This window comes from Aphis gossypii, chromosome 1, assembly GCF_020184175.1.
Source record: "Aphis gossypii isolate Hap1 chromosome 1, ASM2018417v2, whole genome shotgun sequence".
Taxonomy (NCBI): Eukaryota; Metazoa; Arthropoda; class Insecta; order Hemiptera; family Aphididae; genus Aphis; species Aphis gossypii.
Genome location: NC_065530.1, coordinates 38,599,575 through 38,618,485, shown reverse-complemented (window position 1 = coordinate 38,618,485; position 18,911 = coordinate 38,599,575). Strand labels below are relative to the sequence as shown.

At 33.3% G+C, this 18,911-nt stretch overlaps 6 protein-coding genes and 1 pseudogene across 6 annotated transcripts; 5 read left to right on the top strand and 2 right to left on the bottom strand.

The window, feature by feature from the left end:
• Nucleotides 1–1,529: 1,529 nt before the first annotated feature.
• On the top strand, nt 1,530–2,264 carry LOC126549173 (histone H1A, sperm-like). The gene has a single exon (XM_050197735.1). It carries the CDS (start codon nt 1,586–1,588, stop codon nt 2,210–2,212), a length of 627 nt encoding a protein of 208 aa, XP_050053692.1. The 5' UTR covers nt 1,530–1,585; the 3' UTR covers nt 2,213–2,264.
• Nucleotides 2,265–5,100: 2,836 nt separating this feature from the next.
• LOC126549191 (histone H4) lies at nt 5,101–5,549 on the top strand. Its single transcript, XM_050197750.1, has one exon. It carries the CDS (start codon nt 5,181–5,183, stop codon nt 5,490–5,492), a length of 312 nt encoding a protein of 103 aa, XP_050053707.1. The 5' UTR covers nt 5,101–5,180; the 3' UTR covers nt 5,493–5,549.
• A 1,124-nt stretch (nt 5,550–6,673) lies between these two features.
• LOC126549185 (histone H2A) lies at nt 6,674–7,170 on the bottom strand. Its single transcript, XM_050197746.1, has one exon. It carries the CDS (start codon nt 7,104–7,106, stop codon nt 6,729–6,731), a length of 378 nt encoding a protein of 125 aa, XP_050053703.1. The 5' UTR covers nt 7,107–7,170; the 3' UTR covers nt 6,674–6,728.
• A 282-nt stretch (nt 7,171–7,452) lies between these two features.
• On the top strand, nt 7,453–7,947 carry LOC126549183 (histone H2B-like; annotated as a pseudogene).
• Nucleotides 7,948–13,317: 5,370 nt separating this feature from the next.
• Nucleotides 13,318–13,811, bottom strand: LOC126549182 (histone H2B). The gene has a single exon (XM_050197744.1). The coding sequence runs from the start codon at nt 13,736–13,738 to the stop codon at nt 13,361–13,363; it is 378 nt and encodes a 125-aa protein (XP_050053701.1). The 5' UTR covers nt 13,739–13,811; the 3' UTR covers nt 13,318–13,360.
• Nucleotides 13,812–14,097: 286 nt separating this feature from the next.
• On the top strand, nt 14,098–14,592 carry LOC126549196 (histone H2A). The gene has a single exon (XM_050197756.1). The coding sequence runs from the start codon at nt 14,160–14,162 to the stop codon at nt 14,535–14,537; it is 378 nt and encodes a 125-aa protein (XP_050053713.1). The 5' UTR covers nt 14,098–14,159; the 3' UTR covers nt 14,538–14,592.
• Nucleotides 14,593–16,301: 1,709 nt separating this feature from the next.
• On the top strand, nt 16,302–16,827 carry LOC126549176 (histone H3). The gene has a single exon (XM_050197738.1). The coding sequence runs from the start codon at nt 16,378–16,380 to the stop codon at nt 16,786–16,788; it is 411 nt and encodes a 136-aa protein (XP_050053695.1). The 5' UTR covers nt 16,302–16,377; the 3' UTR covers nt 16,789–16,827.
• The last annotated feature ends 2,084 nt before the right edge of the window (nt 16,828–18,911 follow it).

Here is an 18,911-nt window from a genome sequence, read left to right as displayed (position 1 = left end):
CGGATTTGTATGCACTAAATGTATCGAAATATGCCAAGTAAAAAATATGCAGTAAAAATCATAAAAATTGTTTTTATTTATAGAAAATTCACAAATTAAACAACTTACAATCATTTTATTAATTACTTAAATAAACTAAGTATATAAGAAATTGTAGTTTAATATGCAATATATTTCAAATTTTGTAAAAATATACAGAAATATACAAATAAAATTTCACCATTAAATTAAAATTATTATGGTTCGTGCGGATAACTGAAAAAAAATCTAAAAAAGGAAAAAATATGCAATTGCATAGAAATCCGCGCTATAATACTATCATTAATAGTGCCATTATCGCACTTGTAAGTTTATGTACCTACCTTGGAATACCCATGGGTAGTGAATGGTTAATGAGTTGAGTTATCTTTAGAGTTCACGTAATACTTATGTTTGTTTTATTAAACATAATCAATTGTGTTTTTACAAATTTGGCTACGATTCTACCAGAAAGTCATAAAAACAGTTCAGAAAACAAGGCACAAAACAGACCCCTAATTCTATATATAATAATTTTATTATAATTTATAACCCGTGTCCAATTCCACAGAAATCAAAGATGAACATTTAAAAAATGTGTTTCAAATCATTAAATTAGATCAGTCACGGATTTTGTAGTGAACAAATAATGTTTTGAATTATTCTGCAATAAATATAATAGGTACCTATTTATTAATAATTTATTATTATGTACGGCACTAAATTAAATTATTGTCTGGATTGGAATTTAGCTGCATTATAATAAACTATTACAATAGTGTTGTCTAGAACAGAAAAATGTTTATAAATTAATTTTAATGAAAATATATTATACTTGGTTTTAAGGCGTACAACCATTATAATGTATCAGGTACTAAACGATTGGTGTTGTAAAAAAAAGTTATATAGGTAACTACCTATTTTGTTTATTTAAAATCGAGTTTTGACCAAAATCCTTTTATAGTGTATAATTATAATTATTTTTTTAAGTTGAACACTATTAAGACTAGATATTTTATAGGTAAAGTCTGCCACGTAACATTTCAATGGTAGAAACGTTAATGACGCCGTGCCGAAAGACTAACCCAAAATCGTCAATTTTGAAAAGCCACCGTTCGTCGACATATGGATCGATTGTCAATCTGCAAACACCCAGGTGTTGGGAAACTCGTATAGAATGTGTTCAAAGGGGTTTTGTACATTTTAATTCGGTTTCAGTCATACGGTAGACCATTAAACATGGTGTACGAAAATCCGGTCGGAAGCGTGTGAATAACGATCCATGGTGGTTTTTTGATACCGGATAGCGTTGAAAAAGTTATGAGATATCATTTGAAATTTAGTTGGCTTTCCGGAGAACTCAAAACGAGATTCGTACGACGATTATTTGCCGAGAAATCGCGAAAAACGTTTGTACAACCGTAACCGCGTCGACGACGCGAATCACAGTGGTTTACTAGTCGGTACGGTACGGTGTATATAGTCGCGTACCATTTCGTTCGATAGCCATACGTAAATCTTTAGTGTTTTCTGAGATATTACAACTTACAAAATCAACTACGCCAACATGACAGACAACGTCGTCGTTTCCACTCCAGCACCAGTTGCCGCATCGCCAGCCGCGAAGAAATCCCCGGCCAAGAAGAAGGTGACTGCTGCTTCTAAAGCGAAGAAGCCCGCAGCGACCCATCCTACCACATCGGTGATGGTCACGTCTGCGATCAAGGAGCTGAAGGAGAAGAAAGGTTCGTCCCTGCCGGCCATCAAAAAATACTTGGCAGCCAACTACAAAGTCGATCCCGCTAAGTTGGCACCGTTCATCAGGAAATTTTTGAAAGCCGCCGTCGCTAACGGCACTGTCCTCCAGACTAAAGGAACCGGAGCATCTGGACACTTCAAGCTGCCAGTGGCCGAGGTTAAACCTAAAAAGAAAACTGCTGTGGTCAAGAAGAAGAAGCCAGTCGTTAAAAAGGTCAAAGCCCCGGGAGCTACAAAGAGGAAATCAACGTCCGCCAAAAAAGTAAAACCCGCAGCCGGCGAACCAGCAGCTAAAAAAGTCAAGAAAGCAGTTGCTGCTAAACCTAAGGCCACCAAGCCGAAGAAGTCGCCTGCTAAACCAAAAAAACCGGCCGCTGCTAAACCCAAAGCTAAGAAGACTCCAACCAAGAAAACCGCAGCCCCCAAGAAGAAGTAAATTATTGCTGTTAATTGCCTTTTGCCCTTTAAAACGGCCCTTTTCAGGGCCACCAATTTACATAACATTCTAAATTTACCTAATAAAACAACCCCTTCAAACGGAGATCGAGAACACTAGCAAGCGAACGCGTTCTGTTGTATAAATTTTGTTTTACTCTAATTTACTGTTGCTCTCCCCCTTGGTTGTGTGTTAAGCAAAGTGCAGTAACTTGAATACCATTGAGTTAGCATTGTAGGTACATCGATTATACACATTTTCTATACTAGTGTTACTTGTAATTTGTATTTAATCGTTTTATATTTTTCCGATTATAAATTATTTGCTTATGTATTCGCAAATTTTTGTAGTGAACGTTATTATTTTTTATACAGATACTAACCGTAAAATTTAGTTACCGCATTTTCACCTTGTAAAAAAAAAAATAAACGGCATAATGTTGCAAAGTAATAACTTAAGGGAACTTTAATAAAATTCATATAATAGGTCAATCAAAGTATACTGCCCTCCTAGTTTAAATTACTTTGTTAATTCCCTTGTTTAGTGCACAATGCACCTATCGAAATATCGTGCTTATAAATAAAATTAAATAAGGTATAAATCTATTTTGTTTTTACTGATAAGACGTGTGATAGTAATAAACATATTAGTTAAATAATTAACACAATATAATCAAATGGTAGTAGTTAGTACCACGGTATCTGATCAATCTTAATAAATGTTTCTGTTCATAACTTTTGGCCTAGGTATGACGTTTTAGGTATGATTATTACTTATTAGGTATTATGTACATTGAGAGATTATTTTACTAATGGAATAAGCAGTATCTCCGTTGTATATTCTCTAAGAATGTATGTACATACTGTGTTTCCCTAGTATTTGACAATATTTTGGTCGTATCGAAATTTTATAATGTTTTTTTAAAAACATTTCTAGTAGAGTTACGGTGTTTTTCCCGAGGAAATAAAGACACAAAATTATGTAATCATACCGGATATGAATTAACCTCAATTTTGAAACTTCGGCACTTTGCTTGTTCCACTGAGTACACTTTGTACTTTATTATTATAAATTGACACTGTAATGGATGTGTTGAGCTGATGAAACATTGTTATGTACTATGTAATAAATTGATGTTTTTCGTCGTTATTACATGCTGTACGAATCAGAACATTTTAAAGAGTCTAACGATAATGTTCCAGCTCATGTTGTGCAGTAGTATGATTTCCAGATGTTTTCAAAAAAGACAGGAACGTGAGAGGACTTGTATGGATCATAAAAAGCATGTCATTTTGAAGGAGATTAAAATTTACAATCTTAGGTTAGATAGATAATTTCACTTAAAGTTTTTAATTTTTATATTATTTTTTATTATTGGTCGTGCCGCACATAAACATAAATTTGTTATTTAAAAATCATATTGTAAGACATAAATAATAATTATTATTACTGATATAACTGTATCAGTAAATAGTCGGAAACTATATTAAATAGTCTTACTTTTGAATACGTCTTTGTATTTCAGTATTTCTCACTTATCATTCGATTATTTATATTGTAAACATTATAATAAACCAGTTCAAAGCAATGTTAAATGTCTGTTGTTTAGTATTATTCTATTTTTCAGGTATCGATAACTATAGGCGCGCGAGTGTGCTATTATGAAAGGGGACCCGTACCGTCGCATCGATAGACCAAGTTGGTGAGATAATAATATTACAGTTCTGTATTATTGTTAATTTTTATAAAGTCTATTGTGGCATCGCGACAAACATGTCATTCCGTCGCCTGATTTTATTTCATATGACTATATGAAAGAATAAATACTAAATAGTACGTTATTTACAATCCACATATTATCATATCATTTTTCGAGAAGCTTTTTTTTTTTATTATTATTTAGTATAATAGCGTAGTATTAGTATAGCGTTAGTATATTTAGCGAATTAAAAATGATTGTTGTAATTCATTCGGCGATAAGTAGGTACTGATATTATCATTAAACATTTGATTATTCCCCATCATTAGTTGGCGAACCGGCAAGTTAGTATATTATACTTATATTACATACAACTATACAAGTTTTATCTGTCAGGTTAAAATTTTTTGTTACATAATAATATTATAGTAACATTAATTAAATTTTATAAGTATTTAAATTATACAACCCTAAACACGGTGATGCTTAATTTTAAGTCTGATAGTATTTGACAATTTGTAGTGGCCCTGAAAAGGGCCGTTTTAGGGGATTACCAATCAGACGGTTTAAGCACGTTCTCCGCGGATACGACGAGCCAATTGGATGTCCTTTGGCATGATCGTGACACGCTTGGCGTGGATGGCGCACAAGTTGGTATCTTCGAAAAGACCGACCAAGTATGCTTCGCTGGCTTCCTGCAATGCCATAACGGCGGAGCTCTGGAAACGCAAATCTGTCTTGAAGTCCTGGGCGATTTCACGCACAAGCCGTTGGAAAGGCAATTTGCGGATCAACAGTTCGGTACTCTTTTGGTAACGACGGATTTCACGGAGAGCGACTGTTCCCGGACGGTAACGATGTGGCTTCTTCACTCCGCCGGTAGCTGGTGCGCTTTTACGTGCGGCTTTGGTGGCTAACTGTTTCCTTGGGGCCTTGCCTCCGGTGGATTTGCGGGCGGTTTGCTTGGTACGTGCCATTGTTGGGTGATGATTGTGTGTTGCTCGAACGAACTGTAAAACACTGATGGTCCGTTGCAACGAAAACCACTAGTATTTATACACAAAACGGATTCGTATCTGCGGTTCTCATTGGCCGGCGCGTGAACGACAACCGATGGGTGGGAGAAATGGAATGGTGCACTTCGATTGGCCGTGCGCGCGCCGTAAAACGCATAAATAAAACGGCGTTTGTGAACCGGGCATCAGTCAACGTTCAGCGTTCATAGCAGCAAGTCTTGCAACACTAAGTTGGAAACTACATAAAATCAAAATGACCGGACGCGGTAAAGGAGGAAAAGGTCTTGGAAAAGGAGGCGCCAAACGTCATCGTAAAGTGTTGCGTGATAACATCCAGGGAATCACCAAGCCCGCTATCCGTCGGTTAGCTCGTCGTGGAGGAGTGAAACGTATCTCCGGTTTGATCTACGAAGAAACCCGTGGAGTCTTAAAAGTATTCCTTGAGAACGTGATCCGTGATGCCGTCACCTACACCGAACACGCCAAGAGGAAGACCGTCACCGCCATGGACGTCGTCTACGCTCTGAAACGTCAAGGACGTACCTTGTACGGTTTCGGAGGTTAAACCATCATCCGCCACACACACACACACCATCTTTTATAATAAAAAGGCCCTTTTCAGGGCCACCAAATGCACCAATTAGTCTTTTTTTTTTTTATTATTTGTTTTAAATATTTCAATAAGCAAACTATACATATTTTCGTTGCTTCGCTCCGCTACTAAAGTATTCTTACTCATGTTTACACGCTATAGTATAATACGTATTTAAAATTTATCTTATGTAACTGTGTATACTACAGACGGACCAAATTATTATGTTATTAATTATTATAAGGTTATATCTACCTATGTGTATCGTTTTAGTAATTTTAGCAAACTGATTGGCCGAACAAATACATTCGGATAAATTTTGATTGCCTAATGCTTACGTTGGTGTTAGTTCGTGGTTAATGTTTTTGGTGTATAGATGATACTCCTGACATATCTCTTCCATATTTGTATTTTGCACCACCCTACATTGATTTTTTTTTTTTAGAAATTTTATTAGAATTTTTTTTTTTTAAAGACCCAATTTGATTTCCTTTTTAATTTTGGACCAACTCATTTATTCACTGATACTATTTCTTCTAACGAAAAAATATCGAATCGGTAAACGGATGGATAATTATTTAACATATTAATAACTTTATTTTTCATTAGCTTCTAGAATCACAAAAAGCTTAAATCTTTTTTGATTATTCGTTACTATTTTTATTATTTGTATACTTTGTTTTTGTGAATTGTTTAAAAAAAAACCCTCTACCACAATCTTTTAGCATTTCTGAACAATGAGAATATTATATTAAATGTTTTAATAAGTTTTTTTTTAATGAGCTATTAATAACTCATATTTTGTATTCTTTTTTTTTTTAGTGTAACACAAATTTATTATATTCTGTATAATATTGTGTTCTATGTACAAAATTATATTTATTTGAAAAATAATTAATTACATAAACGTAAGTTTGTGAAATAATGCAACACAGACCGGTGTGAGTTAACAATTTTATAATACCTGGTAAATGTACATAATGTCTAAAAGGCCCACGATTGAAATTTTATGATAAAAACAAATTCACAATTATTTTTACGTTGTCTGGAACGCAATATGATTCAAATAAAATCATTAAAAAAAAAAAAAAATCAGTAATATCTATTAGAAACAGGGCTATGATATAACAAAAATATTTAATAAAATTGGTGGCCCTGAAAAGGGCCTTTTTAGTAGAAAATAGGAAGAATCACAGTGGAAAAATAAATTTAGACTTTCTTTTCCGTCTTCTTGGGCAAGAGAACAGCTTGGATGTTTGGCAACACACCGCCTTGGGCGATTGTCACTCCGGACAACAACTTGTTCAATTCTTCGTCATTTCTGATGGCCAATTGCAAATGTCTGGGAATGATACGAGATTTCTTGTTGTCACGGGCAGCGTTACCGGCCAACTCCAAAACTTCAGCTGCCAAATATTCCATGACGGCGGCCAAGTACACTGGTGCTCCGGCTCCGACACGTTCGGCGTAGTTTCCTTTCCTCAACAGACGATGGATACGACCGACCGGGAACTGGAGTCCGGCACGGGACGACCTGGTCTTGGATTTACCTCCTTTGGATTTGCCTGCTTTGCCTCTTCCGCTCATGACTGTAATTTCGTTCGACGACTGTGTTGAACTGTATTTCAAAACTGAATGATACTCTAATCGGGCTGGACGTTGCTTATATAGCCGTGAATTAGAGAACAATACTGCGATTGGACCGATTCGACCGTTATGACGACACTACACAACACCGTTTGCTTTACAACTACTACTAAACGGTGTTGTTTTTTATCAACATATTGATGATGTTGTTAGTGGAGAAACTATTATTCTTAACGATAACACACACGCTGATGAATTCAATTTATTCTGTTATACTCGATAAATTTTCGACCAATGAACAAACGACGTATAGCGCTTGATTACTAATATATACCATCGTCTTTCCGTGTCAACGCATCATTCAGATATCGTCTGTCAACCGTTACGCTTACAACGAAAACGCAGAATAATATTCTAAAATGGCTCCAGGAGGAAAATCCGCTGGCAAAGCAATGAAGAAGTCCGGCAAGGCGCAAAAGAACATCACCAAATCCGACAAGAAGCGCAAGCCCAAGAGGAAAGAATCGTACGCCATCTACATCTACAAAGTGTTGAAACAAGTACATCCCGACACCGGAGTTTCCTCAAAGGCCATGAGCATCATGAACAGTTTCGTCAACGATCTGTTCGAACGCATCGCCGCCGAATCCAGTCGTCTTGCCCACTACAACAAGCGCTCGACCATCACCAGTCGGGAAATCCAAACCCCGTCCGTCTCTTGTTGCCCGGTGAATTGGCCAAGCACGCCGTCAGTGAAGGAACAAAGGCAGTGACCAAATACACCAGCTCCAAATAATTTGTGTTGACCACTTCACGTTACTAAAACGGCCCTTTTCAGGGCCACCACTTCTATACATAATTACCTACCTCTATAAGACGACTACCTGAATACCTGATAAATCATTATTTGATGATATGTATTATATCTATTGCTCTCGTAGTATTATAGGCACTAGGCAGTACAAAGTAAAATTATTCAAGTTTTATTTTATCCTCTGTCATTTTATGTTAAAGACTAAAGTAAATAGTATTATTCATGTCATCTTCTAAAATATTAATTATTTATATTTTTTTCAATATTACCATTGTTGATTTTTTCCAGTAAATCGCTTATAATGGGATATTCGTTAATCCCTTACCATAATTCATTATGAACAATTTGAAAAACACAATTAGGTACTCATACAGTATTAACCTAACCTGTGAGTCACAATGGTACATAATTTTAGGTATAACCACAAAGACGACAGTTGTAGGCAAGCTTAACCAGTAATAAACATGTTTATTTATCATTTTAATAAATTCAAATAATAATAATAGTTACAAATTTTATAAAACCCAAAATACCTACTTAGTTATCTAGTGTTTGAACTTAAAATAAAAAAATATTGATGTTAATAAAAACATATGTGTACAAATATTAATTAATAGCCATAAAGTCCGTTCTAAAAAAAAATTAAAAATATTAAATAAAAAAAAAATTAATGCACTTGTTAAATGTACAATGAACATGAATTTAAATATTGTAACCTACCTTTTGCATGTATATACAACCTGTTAATATAATAATATAATAGTATAATACAATTAAATATAATTAATTTATAATACAAATTTAAAAATATGAAACAAAAATTTGGACCGTGATTTCCAGCATAGATTTAGTGGTCAGTATCCCTCTGCCTATCATGTCGTATAATTGAGAGGTGATTAGGTGAAAAGAAAACCAATATGTACAAAATCAAGTTTTAAATGGCTTTTAGAGAAAAACGTCGAGAAATTGATTGACGCCAATAAAAATATAAACATAGGCTGTCTTCTGGTTAATTGATGTGGGTAATCAAAAATAAATCTTTTTAAATATGGTTTTTGGATAATCAAAATATACTGTTTTCAGTTGTTTGCCAAAACGTACTAAATTTACTTAACCCCCATAAAGAATAGACACCAACAGTGGCGGTCTATATACACATTACTTAGTCAGCTAAATAAAAAAAGCCCTTCTTTTATAATTATTGTAATCCAAACTCATAGAAAATCTTTTATCGAATAATATTCAACTCTTAAGCTACTTATACAAAATTTGTCATGAATTTTAACTACAAAATAATTTGCAAATTTTTGAATTTTGTCAATATTTGAACTTCAAACGTTAAAAAAAAGAAAAAATTGTGCACATCTATGTATTCTTATAATTTTTGAATCACTATAGTTATAATAGGCTTATTTATGTGGAACTTTGTATTAAATTTTCAAGTATTTTGATAAAGCCAAAAAAATGTTATCGATATAAATAAAAGCGATTATTTCAAATGCCTACAAATAGCATTAAAATAAACGAAATATTAATAAAATTAAATCATGTATAGAAAATACCAACATAAATAATTCAGGATACATAGAAGTACACATATACTTTTTGAATAATAACAAATATTTAAAATCGTTTGAGGATAAATCGTTATAGTTACGCAATTTCGTAAACCTTTAAAACTCAAACGTATACAAAATTTTCCCTACCTATAATGACGTTTCGAGTTTTCTCTTAAGCTATTTATGAAGGAAAACTTAATGTTAAATTTAAAAAAGAGCAACACTCGGTAAAAAATAAAAAAAAGCGGGCAAGTGGGTACCGTTCTGCTGTACATTAGGGGTTGGGGTTGACCTCGGACTAGGGTAGGTTAAATTTGAATGCAATGATAGGTATCATTGTATACGAAAAACGATTCTGAACGAAGATGATTTGTCAGCCAAGGGTATAATTTAAAAATGTATGGAGAACCTTGTACCAAATTTTCAAAACTTAGTTATAAAAGAAAAAAATTTTATGATTTTTCAACTTCAAAATTACTTTCAAATTTTCGAGTTTTCGACAGATTTTGTAAAAATTTGAACTATAAACTCTTATAAAAAAAAATTGTGACTAACGATTTTTAATTTTTTTTAGCTACAATAAAAACAACTCACAAGGAACCTTGTATTGTATTGTTGACTAGTTATGCTGTACACAGACACAAAAAAAAAAAACACACATCATTGTAAAATCAATACATTCATCACTTCGTTCAGAATCTAAAAATAAAATAAAATTTACAAACAATTTCATGAATTATCAACTACAAAATTACATGTACATTTTTACGATTTTGACATATTTCGTAAAATTTATTTTCTTGTTTATGCCCCTCAACAATGCATTCCAACCACGGGATGATAATAGTATTGTGTATGAATAATATTGTTATTACTTAAACTTGAAAAAATTGTACATAAGCGCGTAATCGACAACGGTCGGACGGTTTAATTTTTGGCATTTTTTACGACACTATTCGAATTAAGTGAACACTAAAATTCGACTACCAACTCTACGAGTACTCACTTATAATCATTAATCAGACACCAATTAGTTTTATATAGCGTATAAAATAAATATCAAATAAATATTTGTCAGTAGAATAGAATATAAGTATAAACTGTAAATAACTGTATACTAGGTATGTTTTAGGAAAGTATTGTTGGGGTGTGTGTGTGTATGGGTGTGTATAAAATGCATAAGTATTTAACCATATAAAGATAATATTTTATATTATTAGAGATACCACTAAGATAAAAAAGGCATCTACAGCTTACGTTGTTCATTACATTATATTGTACATATCATATAGGATTTTGATACAAAATCTAACTTATTTAGACTGTCTAAACTCTAGATAATACAGATACATCATACATGTGCATCATTTTGTTATAGTTAATAATAATATAATATAGGTATTACCAGCTAGTGAGTAGTGGCTATAGTTATTATTTAGTTGACTGCCTACCTATTTAGTTATGACATAGTGTACACGTCTAATAAAACATCAATTTTAAAACATTAAAGTTTTTGTGATTAATTATGGAAATTTTAGAATCAAATAAAGGCAAAGACAAATTAGCGTTCAATGGCTATATGTACGTAATGAAACACGCAGGAAAAAATTATTACACATGGAAATCTAATAAAAGGAGTTCTCTAAATTGTCCAGCTATTCTCCATACCTCATTAAATAAAACAGACCCCATTCTCGAAGTTCAACATGAACATCCTGCTGTACAATCAAAAATCGAGATTACAAAAGCCATAAACAAAATTAATTAGACTGCTAAGTGTTCTGGAGCTAATCCGTCGAAGATGTATACTGAAGCGGTATCACAATTCACAATTATAGATGCCATACTAAGGCAAGGATGCCGGTCGAAAATTCATTAAAACGAAACATACGAAACTACAGAAAAAAGAAAAACCCTATCGATCCAGTTTCACTAGAGGAACTTCAAATTTTGGTAAGTCCACTGGCATTTATAAGTGAAATTTAATTTAAAAAAAACTTATTATAACATTTGATAACTACATACCCACACGGCAATAAAACGGCTGCATACAAATTACATTGCATTGAATTAGAAAAAAATCCTAAATACGCCACTGATTTGGTATAGATAGATACAAATGATACAATCAACCGGTCTTCGTAAAAATAAAAATAACTAATTTATGAGACAGAATAAAACATTTAAAACAATTTATATTTAATGTATATTTTTAAAAATTTTATAATTCCAAGGAACAAATATATAAAAAAAAATACCAATAATTCTTTAAAAACCAAAAAAGTTGAAAAAATGCATAATAAAAGTTTCATTTTTAAATTCTATTAAGTATGAATCGAATAATATACTTATAAAGCATTGGTGTATGCTACCTATGCTTCCTACTATGTAGGTATTTTGCGGGACGCAATAAGTATAGTGGTATAGAAAACCCGGGACGCAATTAGCATGTCACAAATCGCAATTTTTATATTAGGGACACAATTCGTATGCAGCCGTTTTATTTAGGATTAAATTAAATTGTATTCAATATTATAATAATATACCCACACAGCAATTTCCTAACATCAATATTATTATAATTTTAGTACTTTATTAAATTTAAAATATTATAATTATTAAGTTATGTATTTTTAGTATTTTTATGTTTTATTACAATTTTTTAAGTTCCTACTATTGAAAATGTAAACCTAAGCACTGCAGGAGATAATCGCTGTATTAACATGTCCACATCAGGTGACTTTTAAATTGTTTTATTAAAAAATGAAGTGAACTGTTATTTTTTTAAATAAGTCCCTAATATATTTTTCAGATTTTCAAACTTTTGTGATAAATACATTAACTCACATAAAATATGACATTAGTGGTTTAGTTAATGTTAATCAAATAACTCAATCAAATGTACAAGTTTTAATGGATAATATTCAAACAAAATCATTATCTACTCCTATATCTGCAGTTATTTTTGACATTGAATCATTTATGCCAGTAACAAATCATCACGAACTCTTAGCTATTGAAAATAAAATTCAAGATACTGATTTCAGAATGTCGTTGGTAAATATAATAATTTATCAGATACGGTTTGTAACTAAAAAAATAAATATTATTGTTTATAGGTTAGTAAGTTGTCGTTATTAGTTGGGAATAAAGATTTGGGAAATAGTGTACGAATAATAATAACTAGAGTATTTGATGATGAAATTTTAACAAAATATTCATTGTATTGGATCAAGAAGAAATCACCTTTTTCGAAATTGCTGATCTATCGTGTTATTATTGGTAAAAAAATTTTTTTATTTTAAGTTCAAACACTAGATAACTAAGTAGGTATTTTGGGTTTTATAAAATTTGTAACTATTATTATTATTTGAATTTATTAAAATGATAAATAAACATGTTTATTACTGGTTAAGCTTGCCTACAACTGTCGTCTTTGTGGTTATACCTAAAATTATGTACCATTGTGACTCACAGGTTAGGTTAATACTGTATGAGTACCTAATTGTGTTTTTCAAATTGTTCATAATGAATTATGGTAAGGGATTAACGAATATCCCATTATAAGCGATTTACTGGAAAAAATCAACAATGGTAATATTGAAAAAAATATAAATAATTAATATTTTAGAAGATGACATGAATAATACTATTTACTTTAGTCTTTAACATAAAATGACAGAGGATAAAATAAAACTTGAATAATTTTACTTTGTACTGCCTAGTGCCTATAATACTACGAGAGCAATAGATATAATACATATCATCAAATAATGATTTATCAGGTATTCAGGTAGTCGTCTTATAGAGGTAGGTAATTATGTATAGAAGTGGTGGCCCTGAAAAGGGCCGTTTTAGTAACGTGAAGTGGTCAACACAAATTATTTGGAGCTGGTGTATTTGGTCACTGCCTTTGTTCCTTCACTGACGGCGTGCTTGGCCAATTCACCGGGCAACAAGAGACGGACGGCGGTTTGGATTTCCCGACTGGTGATGGTCGAGCGCTTGTTGTAGTGGGCAAGACGACTGGATTCGGCGGCGATGCGTTCGAACAGATCGTTGACGAAACTGTTCATGATGCTCATGGCCTTTGAGGAAACTCCGGTGTCGGGATGTACTTGTTTCAACACTTTGTAGATGTAGATGGCGTACGATTCTTTCCTCTTGGGCTTGCGCTTCTTGTCGGATTTGGTGATGTTCTTTTGCGCCTTGCCGGACTTCTTCATTGCTTTGCCAGCGGATTTTCCTCCTGGAGCCATTTTAGAATATTATTCTGCGTTTTCGTTGTAAGCGTAACGGTTGACAGACGATATCTGAATGATGCGTTGACACGGAAAGACGATGGTATATATTAGTAATCAAGCGCTATACGTCGTTTGTTCATTGGTCGAAAATTTATCGAGTATAACAGAATAAATTGAATTCATCAGCGTGTGTGTTATCGTTAAGAATAATAGTTTCTCCACTAACAACATCATCAATATGTTGATAAAAAACAACACCGTTTAGTAGTAGTTGTAAAGCAAACACGGTGTTGTGTAGTGTCGTCATAACGGTCGAATCGGTCCAATCGCAGTATTGTTCTCTAATTCACGGCTATATAAGCAACGTCCAGCCCGATTAGAGTATCATTCAGTTTTGAAATACAGTTCAACACAGTCGTCGAACGAAATTACAGTCATGAGCGGAAGAGGCAAAGCAGGCAAATCCAAAGGAGGTAAATCCAAGACCAGGTCGTCCCGTGCCGGACTCCAGTTCCCGGTCGGTCGTATCCATCGTCTGTTGAGGAAAGGAAACTACGCCGAACGTGTCGGAGCCGGAGCACCAGTGTACTTGGCCGCCGTCATGGAATATTTGGCAGCTGAAGTTTTGGAGTTGGCCGGTAACGCTGCCCGTGACAACAAGAAATCTCGTATCATTCCCAGACATTTGCAATTGGCCATCAGAAATGACGAAGAATTGAACAAGTTGTTGTCCGGAGTGACAATCGCCCAAGGCGGTGTGTTGCCAAACATCCAAGCTGTTCTCTTGCCCAAGAAGACGGAAAAGAAAGTCTAAATTTATTTTTCCACTGTGATTCTTCCTATTTTCTACTAAAAAGGCCCTTTTCAGGGCCACCAATTTTATTAAATATTTTTGTTATATCATAGCCCTGTTTCTAATAGATATTACTGATTTTTTTTTTTTTTAATGATTTTATTTGAATCATATTGCGTTCCAGACAACGTAAAAATAATTGTGAATTTGTTTTTATCATAAAATTTCAATCGTGGGCCTTTTAGACATTATGTACATTTACCAGGTATTATAAAATTGTTAACTCACACCGGTCTGTGTTGCATTATTTCACAAACTTACGTTTATGTAATTAATTATTTTTCAAATAAATATAATTTTGTACATAGAACACAATATTATACAGAATATAATAAATTTGTGTTACACTAAAAAAAAAAAGAATACAAAATATGAGTTATTAATAGCTCATTAAAAAAAAACTTATTAAAACATTTAATATAATATTCTCATTGTTCAGAAATGCTAAAAGATTGTGGTAGAGGGTTTTTTTTTAAACAATTCACAAAAACAAAGTATACAAATAAATAAAAATAGTAACGAATAATCAAAAAAGATTTAAGCTTTTTGTGATTCTAGAAGCTAATGAAAAATAAAGTTATTAATATGTTAAATAATTATCCATCCGTTTACCGATTCGATATTTTTTCGTTAGAAGAAATAGTATCAGTGAATAAATGAGTTGGTCCAAAATTAAAAAGGAAATCAAATTGGGTCTTTAAAAAAAAAAAATTCTAATAAAATTTCTAAAAAAAAAAAATCAATGTAGGGTGGTGCAAAATACAAATATGGAAGAGATATGTCAGGAGTATCATCTATACACCAAAAACATTAACCACGAACTAACACCAACGTAAGCATTAGGCAATCAAAATTTATCCGAATGTATTTGTTCGGCCAATCAGTTTGCTAAAATTACTAAAACGATACACATAGGTAGATATAACCTTATAATAATTAATAACATAATAATTTGGTCCGTCTGTAGTATACACAGTTACATAAGATAAATTTTAAATACGTATTATACTATAGCGTGTAAACATGAGTAAGAATACTTTAGTAGCGGAGCGAAGCAACGAAAATATGTATAGTTTGCTTATTGAAATATTTAAAACAAATAATAAAAAAAAAAAAGACTAATTGGTGCATTTGGTGGCCCTGAAAAGGGCCTTTTTATTATAAAAGATGGTGTGTGTGTGTGTGGCGGATGATGGTTTAACCTCCGAAACCGTACAAGGTACGTCCTTGACGTTTCAGAGCGTAGACGACGTCCATGGCGGTGACGGTCTTCCTCTTGGCGTGTTCGGTGTAGGTGACGGCATCACGGATCACGTTCTCAAGGAATACTTTTAAGACTCCACGGGTTTCTTCGTAGATCAAACCGGAGATACGTTTCACTCCTCCACGACGAGCTAACCGACGGATAGCGGGCTTGGTGATTCCCTGGATGTTATCACGCAACACTTTACGATGACGTTTGGCGCCTCCTTTTCCAAGACCTTTTCCTCCTTTACCGCGTCCGGTCATTTTGATTTTATGTAGTTTCCAACTTAGTGTTGCAAGACTTGCTGCTATGAACGCTGAACGTTGACTGATGCCCGGTTCACAAACGCCGTTTTATTTATGCGTTTTACGGCGCGCGCACGGCCAATCGAAGTGCACCATTCCATTTCTCCCACCCATCGGTTGTCGTTCACGCGCCGGCCAATGAGAACCGCAGATACGAATCCGTTTTGTGTATAAATACTAGTGGTTTTCGTTGCAACGGACCATCAGTGTTTTACAGTTCGTTCGAGCAACACACAATCATCACCCAACAATGGCACGTACCAAGCAAACCGCCCGCAAATCCACCGGAGGCAAGGCCCCAAGGAAACAGTTAGCCACCAAAGCCGCACGTAAAAGCGCACCAGCTACCGGCGGAGTGAAGAAGCCACATCGTTACCGTCCGGGAACAGTCGCTCTCCGTGAAATCCGTCGTTACCAAAAGAGTACCGAACTGTTGATCCGCAAATTGCCTTTCCAACGGCTTGTGCGTGAAATCGCCCAGGACTTCAAGACAGATTTGCGTTTCCAGAGCTCCGCCGTTATGGCATTGCAGGAAGCCAGCGAAGCATACTTGGTCGGTCTTTTCGAAGATACCAACTTGTGCGCCATCCACGCCAAGCGTGTCACGATCATGCCAAAGGACATCCAATTGGCTCGTCGTATCCGCGGAGAACGTGCTTAAACCGTCTGATTGGTAATCCCCTAAAACGGCCCTTTTCAGGGCCACTACAAATTGTCAAATACTATCAGACTTAAAATTAAGCATCACCGTGTTTAGGGTTGTATAATTTAAATACTTATAAAATTTAATTAATGTTACTATAATATTATTATGTAACAAAAAATTTTAACCTGACAGATAAAACTTGTATAGTTGTATGTAATATAAGTATAATATACTAACTTGCCGGTTCGCCAACTAATGATGGGGAATAATCAAATGTTTAATGATAATATCAGTACCTACTTATCGCCGAATGAATTACAACAATCATTTTTAATTCGCTAAATATACTAACGCTATACTAATACTACGCTATTATACTAAATAATAATAAAAAAAAAAGCTTCTCGAAAAATGATATGATAATATGTGGATTGTAAATAACGTACTATTTAGTATTTATTCTTTCATATAGTCATATGAAATAAAATCAGGCGACGGAATGACATGTTTGTCGCGATGCCACAATAGACTTTATAAAAATTAACAATAATACAGAACTGTAATATTATTATCTCACCAACTTGGTCTATCGATGCGACGGTACGGGTCCCCTTTCATAATAGCACACTCGCGCGCCTATAGTTATCGATACCTGAAAAATAGAATAATACTAAACAACAGACATTTAACATTGCTTTGAACTGGTTTATTATAATGTTTACAATATAAATAATCGAATGATAAGTGAGAAATACTGAAATACAAAGACGTATTCAAAAGTAAGACTATTTAATATAGTTTCCGACTATTTACTGATACAGTTATATCAGTAATAATAATTATTATTTATGTCTTACAATATGATTTTTAAATAACAAATTTATGTTTATGTGCGGCACGACCAATAATAAAAAATAATATAAAAATTAAAAACTTTAAGTGAAATTATCTATCTAACCTAAGATTGTAAATTTTAATCTCCTTCAAAATGACATGCTTTTTATGATCCATACAAGTCCTCTCACGTTCCTGTCTTTTTTGAAAACATCTGGAAATCATACTACTGCACAACATGAGCTGGAACATTATCGTTAGACTCTTTAAAATGTTCTGATTCGTACAGCATGTAATAACGACGAAAAACATCAATTTATTACATAGTACATAACAATGTTTCATCAGCTCAACACATCCATTACAGTGTCAATTTATAATAATAAAGTACAAAGTGTACTCAGTGGAACAAGCAAAGTGCCGAAGTTTCAAAATTGAGGTTAATTCATATCCGGTATGATTACATAATTTTGTGTCTTTATTTCCTCGGGAAAAACACCGTAACTCTACTAGAAATGTTTTTAAAAAAACATTATAAAATTTCGATACGACCAAAATATTGTCAAATACTAGGGAAACACAGTATGTACATACATTCTTAGAGAATATACAACGGAGATACTGCTTATTCCATTAGTAAAATAATCTCTCAATGTACATAATACCTAATAAGTAATAATCATACCTAAAACGTCATACCTAGGCCAAAAGTTATGAACAGAAACATTTATTAAGATTGATCAGATACCGTGGTACTAACTACTACCATTTGATTATATTGTGTTAATTATTTAACTAATATGTTTATTACTATCACACGTCTTATCAGTAAAAACAAAATAGATTTATACCTTATTTAATTTTATTTATAAGCACGATATTTCGATAGGTGCATTGTGCACTAAACAAGGGAATTAACAAAGTAATTTAAACTAGGAGGGCAGTATACTTTGATTGACCTATTATATGAATTTTATTAAAGTTCCCTTAAGTTATTACTTTGCAACATTATGCCGTTTATTTTTTTTTTTACAAGGTGAAAATGCGGTAACTAAATTTTACGGTTAGTATCTGTATAAAAAATAATAACGTTCACTACAAAAATTTGCGAATACATAAGCAAATAATTTATAATCGGAAAAATATAAAACGATTAAATACAAATTACAAGTAACACTAGTATAGAAAATGTGTATAATCGATGTACCTACAATGCTAACTCAATGGTATTCAAGTTACTGCACTTTGCTTAACACACAACCAAGGGGGAGAGCAACAGTAAATTAGAGTAAAACAAAATTTAT